Source organism: Rana temporaria, chromosome 3 (genome assembly GCF_905171775.1).
Source record: "Rana temporaria chromosome 3, aRanTem1.1, whole genome shotgun sequence".
Taxonomy (NCBI): domain Eukaryota; kingdom Metazoa; phylum Chordata; class Amphibia; order Anura; family Ranidae; genus Rana; species Rana temporaria.
Genome location: NC_053491.1, coordinates 36,437,391 through 36,442,086, shown reverse-complemented (window position 1 = coordinate 36,442,086; position 4,696 = coordinate 36,437,391). Strand labels below are relative to the sequence as shown.

The window sequence follows — 4,696 nt, the reverse complement described above, 5'->3', positions numbered from 1 at the left end:
TATTATTGAAATATCTCCAGGCGTACAGAAGTTATGTGGGAACATACATTTCCCATTGATTTGCATGGGACTTTAAACAAAAACCCTGACCCTCACAAATGGGGGTAGTTAAGGGATAAATTAACTATCCTATAGTTTAAGTGGACATATAAGTAACATGTGACCAAGTGTTATGGAAATATGTACAGCCGTTTGGAAGTTATGAAGTAACATGTATTTCCCATAGAGTTGAATGGGACTTTAAAGAAAAACCCTGACCATGGCAAATGGGGGTGGGTAAGGGTTAAACCACCTATCCTATGTTTGTTGCTGACATATAAGTAACATGTGTGCCAAGTTTCATGTTAATATCTTTAGCCGTTTGGACGTGATGCTGGAACATACATACACACACACACACACACGTTGAGTTTTATATATATAGATTTACTTTTGGGATTTTTTTTTTACGGCATAATGCACTACATGACCTTTAAAATATGGCCATCAAGCTTGAAAATGCCAATAAGGGGGATTTTTGATAAGCCAGCTTCTTCACGTGAAAAAAAGAAGGGGGGGCAGCCATTGAATCGGAAGCTGTTGTAGGAAAAGCTGATAAGCATAATCGGGAGAGATTAAGATCAATTAGGAAACTGTACTTTCATTTGTTTTGTCAGCACTTTGGGCAATCATCCCCGTTCCTATCTTTTTGTTATTTTATTTGGGGTTTTTGTCTTTCATTTTATTTTGTAGCTAATTTGAGGTCAGCATTAACTTTTACCTGCTGTCCCAGCCATTGGAGCATTTTTTTTTAAAGTGAGGTTTTGTTTTAGGCCTTGTACTCACGAGCAGACATGTCCGATGAAACCGGTCCGCGGACCGTTTTCATCGGACATGTCTGCCCGGGGACTTCTGTTCGATGGCTGTACACACCATCGAACAGAGGTCCGCGCGTAAACAATACGCGGGGCGTGTCCGCGGTGTTGCCGCGTTGATGATGCGGTGTCGCCGCGACAATGACGCGGCGACGTGGGAGGCCTGCCTTTAAAATGCTTCCACGAATGCATCAAAGTCATTCGACGCATGCGAGGGATGGCGGGCGGCCGGACATGTACGGTAGGTCTGTACAGACGACCGTACATGTCCGGGCGGACAGGTTTCCAGCGGACTGTTTTAAAGCAAGTCCAGGAAACAGTTGTCCGCTGGAAACCTGTCCGATCCGCCCGAAAATGGTCCGCTCGGGCCTACACACGGCCAAACATGTCTGCTGAAACTGGTCCGCGGACCAGTTTCAGCAGACATGTTTGGTCGTGAGTACGGGGCCTTAGGGGTCAGGGATTTTTATGTCGGTGGCGGGCCTTTATTTAAGGTTAAACTATTTTGGGGTTCTTTTTGCTGCAATCCCTCCGTTAAAAATAGTGGACTTTGTGCCCTACCAATCAAACCTCTGGCCCAGTTCGTAACAGAGTCCACTGATATTTCAGGAATTTTCATTAGGCCCCCATGTACACTGCTGCTGCTAAATGGACATTCAGAGGCAGTTGGACACTTTTTTCAACTGCCCCTGAACTCATTCAATGTTATTTCATGTTTACTGTAGTTTTTAGGCAATTACGTTTATAGGTCTTTTTTTTAAGGCAAAAAAAATTAGTTCAGACGCCAAAGTTTCTAAGGTTTCAGACGACAAACGTGTCTAAACGCGGCTAAACGCAGTAGGCGTTTTTTGTTTTTGGCCTTTTAAAAAAATATATATATTTAAATATTGGAAAAACGTGGCAATTCTGCTGGAGGTGTAATGGATATTAACACCGCTCTCCAAGAAGTGCTCAAGACCGCACTTATACTCGATGGCCTGGCTCGTGGGATTCATGAAGCTGCCAGGGCTCTTGACAAATGCCAAGCCCATCTTTGTGTACTGGCTTCCAACTGCGATGAACCAATGTACATGAAGCTGGTTGAGGCATTTTTTGCTGAACATCAGATAAATCTGATCAAGGTTGATGACAGCAAAAAGCTTGGTGAATGGGTCAGCCTTTGTAAAATGGACAGGGAAGGAAAGCCTTGCAAAGTGGTCGGTTGCAGTTGTGTTGTTGTCAAGGACTATGGCAAGGAGTCCAAGGCCAAAGATGTCATTGAAGAATATTTCAAGTCCAAGAAATGAACATCTAAATAAAAAGTTTGACTTGAAGAAAAAAAAAATGTTAAGGAGAGGTTGTAAAAACCTTAGGCCTAGTACACACGATAGGTTAACCAGAGGACAACAGTCTGATGGACCGTTTTCATCGGTCAAAACCGATCGTGTGTGGGCCCCATAGGTTATTTAACCATTGGTTAAAAAAAAGCCAACTTGTTTTAAATTTAACCGATGGATGCCTAACCGATAGGTCAAAACCGATCGTTAGTAGGCACGACCATCGGTTAAAAATCCATGCATGCTCATAATCAAGTCGACGCATGCTTGGAAGCATTGAACTTCATTTTGTTCAGCACGTCGTTGTGTTTTACGTCACCGCGTTCTGACATGATCGGTTATTTAACTGATGGTGTGTAGGCACGACGGACCATCAGTCAGCTTCATCGGTTAACCGATGACAACGGGCCTTCAGACCGTTCTCATCGGATGGACTGATCGCGTGTATGAGGCTTTAGCCTTATGACCACCAATATAAGTTGAGCCTTCTGGTAGATGACATTATCTTGACACTTACTAAACCCTTTCTTAACCTAAGAAAGAAAGGGCTTAAAAAATCTAATCTGGCAGACAACTAAAACTGCCCATAAATGGATCCATTTTCAATCCATGTATGGGCACAGTGATTGTACAGAAATCAATCTACCTACTTCTGTACAACTATCCTGCCCAGCCTGCAGCGCCGATCTGTTTTTTTATGATGACAGAGAAGTCTCCCTGCCATCATAATACAATGACCCTGCCACCTCGAATGTGTGCATGGGGTAATCGTGTGAGTTTTTGTACAGCCGGCTTTCCAATAAAAGTCGCACTCAGTTTCTGGATGCAAAGAGCACAGGCTATGGGTTTAAAGGGTCAATATAAAAAAAAAGTCTCTGACGTGAAATGCTGTCTGACGGCTCAATTAAGAACTAAAAGGAACTCTGCAGGGACAAGAACAGGCAGAAAAGCAGCGCCATCTAAGTTCAGCAATATAAAACTTTTAAAGGCCGCCCACTGCATGTATACTGCGGCAGGGTTGCACAAAATAACATACCTGTATCTTGTTTCATACAATAGATAGTGTTGGACACAGTGAGGGAACTCAGTTAACCCTTCGATCGCCCCTTCCCTGCCAGTGCCATTTATACAGTAATCAGTGCATTTTTTTTTAGCACTGATCAATTTATTGTTGTCACTGGTCCCCAAAAAGTGTCACTTAGGGCTAGTTTACACTGGCTTCAAAACATGGCTTCAGACAGGCTTTGTTAAAGCTCTCTTAAAGCTAGTCAAAGTTCCTGTCACTAAATAAAATGGTTAGCTTATGTTTCTGTTCACACCTTGCATTTGCTTGGTGCTTTGACGAGGCTTCGATGAAGTATTGGTGGAGCTTCGATGGGGCTTTAATGGGGCTTTGGTGGAGCTTTGATGGGGCTTTAATGGGGCTTTGGTGGAGCTTCGATCGGGCTTCGGTGGGGGTCCAGTGAGGCTTTGGTTGGGCTTCAGTGGGGCTTCAAGCAATCTTTGCTGGGATCAAAAAGACCTTAGATCTCATATTTAGACTAAAATGCAATAAAAAAATGGCCCTTTAAGAGCTCTGCAATTTCTCCAAAACAAAGGGAATCTAAAGCTGAATTAAAGCCTCTTAAAATCTGCAGCTGCTATGATGCTTCGATGAAGTATTGGTGGAGCTTCGATGGTGCTTTGGTTGGGCTTCGGTGGGGCTTCAGTGGGGTTTCGGTGGGGCTTCGGATGGGCTTCAGGGGGGCTTCAAGCAATCTTTGCCATAGACTTCTATGGAGGCTTTGAAGAAGCTTTGAAGCACCACTAAAGCCACATGGGGTATAATTTTTGAAGCAAAGCAAAGCAAAAGCAAGGTGTAAACAGGACTGTAAGCTAACCATTTTATTTAGTGACAGGAGCTTTGACAAAGCGTCTCCGAAGCCATGTTTTGAAGCAAGTATTAACTAGCCGCTAATGTGTGTTGAAGCAAGTGCAAATGAACGCTTATGCCTATTGCCTTGTACACAGGATCGGAATTTCCGATGGAAAAAGTCCTAGGGAATTTTTTCATCGGATATTCTGACCGTGTTTTTTCCCCCAATCTGAGTTCCGGACTTAAAAAGAGGACATGTTCTCTTTTTTTCCGATGAAAAAAAAATTATATCGGAAATTCAGTTTGTCTTTATGGAACTCAGACGGAGAAAAAAACATTTTTCTCGGCTCGTCGTAGTGTTGTACGTCACCGCGTTTTGGATGGTCGGAATTTGGTGTGACAGTGTGTATGCAAGACAGCTTGAACGGAATTCCGTCAGAAAAATCCATCTGATTTTATCCCAACAGAAGTTCCGATCGTGTGTACGGGGCATTAGTGGTGCTTCAAAGCGTCTTCTAAGCCTCCATAGAAGACAATGACAAAGCTCGCTTAACCGGTTAACGCCCGCCGCATGTACATATACGTCCACAGAATGGCACGTACAGGCATATGGGCGTACCTGTACGTCCTTGCCTTTCCGCAGGTCGGGGGTCCGATCGGACCCCCCCCCC

The 4,696-nt window shown here is 43.8% G+C and overlaps 1 protein-coding gene across 1 annotated transcript; it reads left to right on the top strand.

The window, feature by feature from the left end:
• The first annotated feature begins 1,747 nt into the window (after positions 1 to 1,747).
• On the top strand, positions 1,748 to 2,166 carry LOC120930281 (40S ribosomal protein S12-like). The gene has a single exon (XM_040341504.1). It carries the CDS (start codon positions 1,775 to 1,777, stop codon positions 2,138 to 2,140), a length of 366 nt encoding a protein of 121 aa, XP_040197438.1. The 5' UTR covers positions 1,748 to 1,774; the 3' UTR covers positions 2,141 to 2,166.
• Positions 2,167 to 4,696: the final 2,530 nt, after the last annotated feature.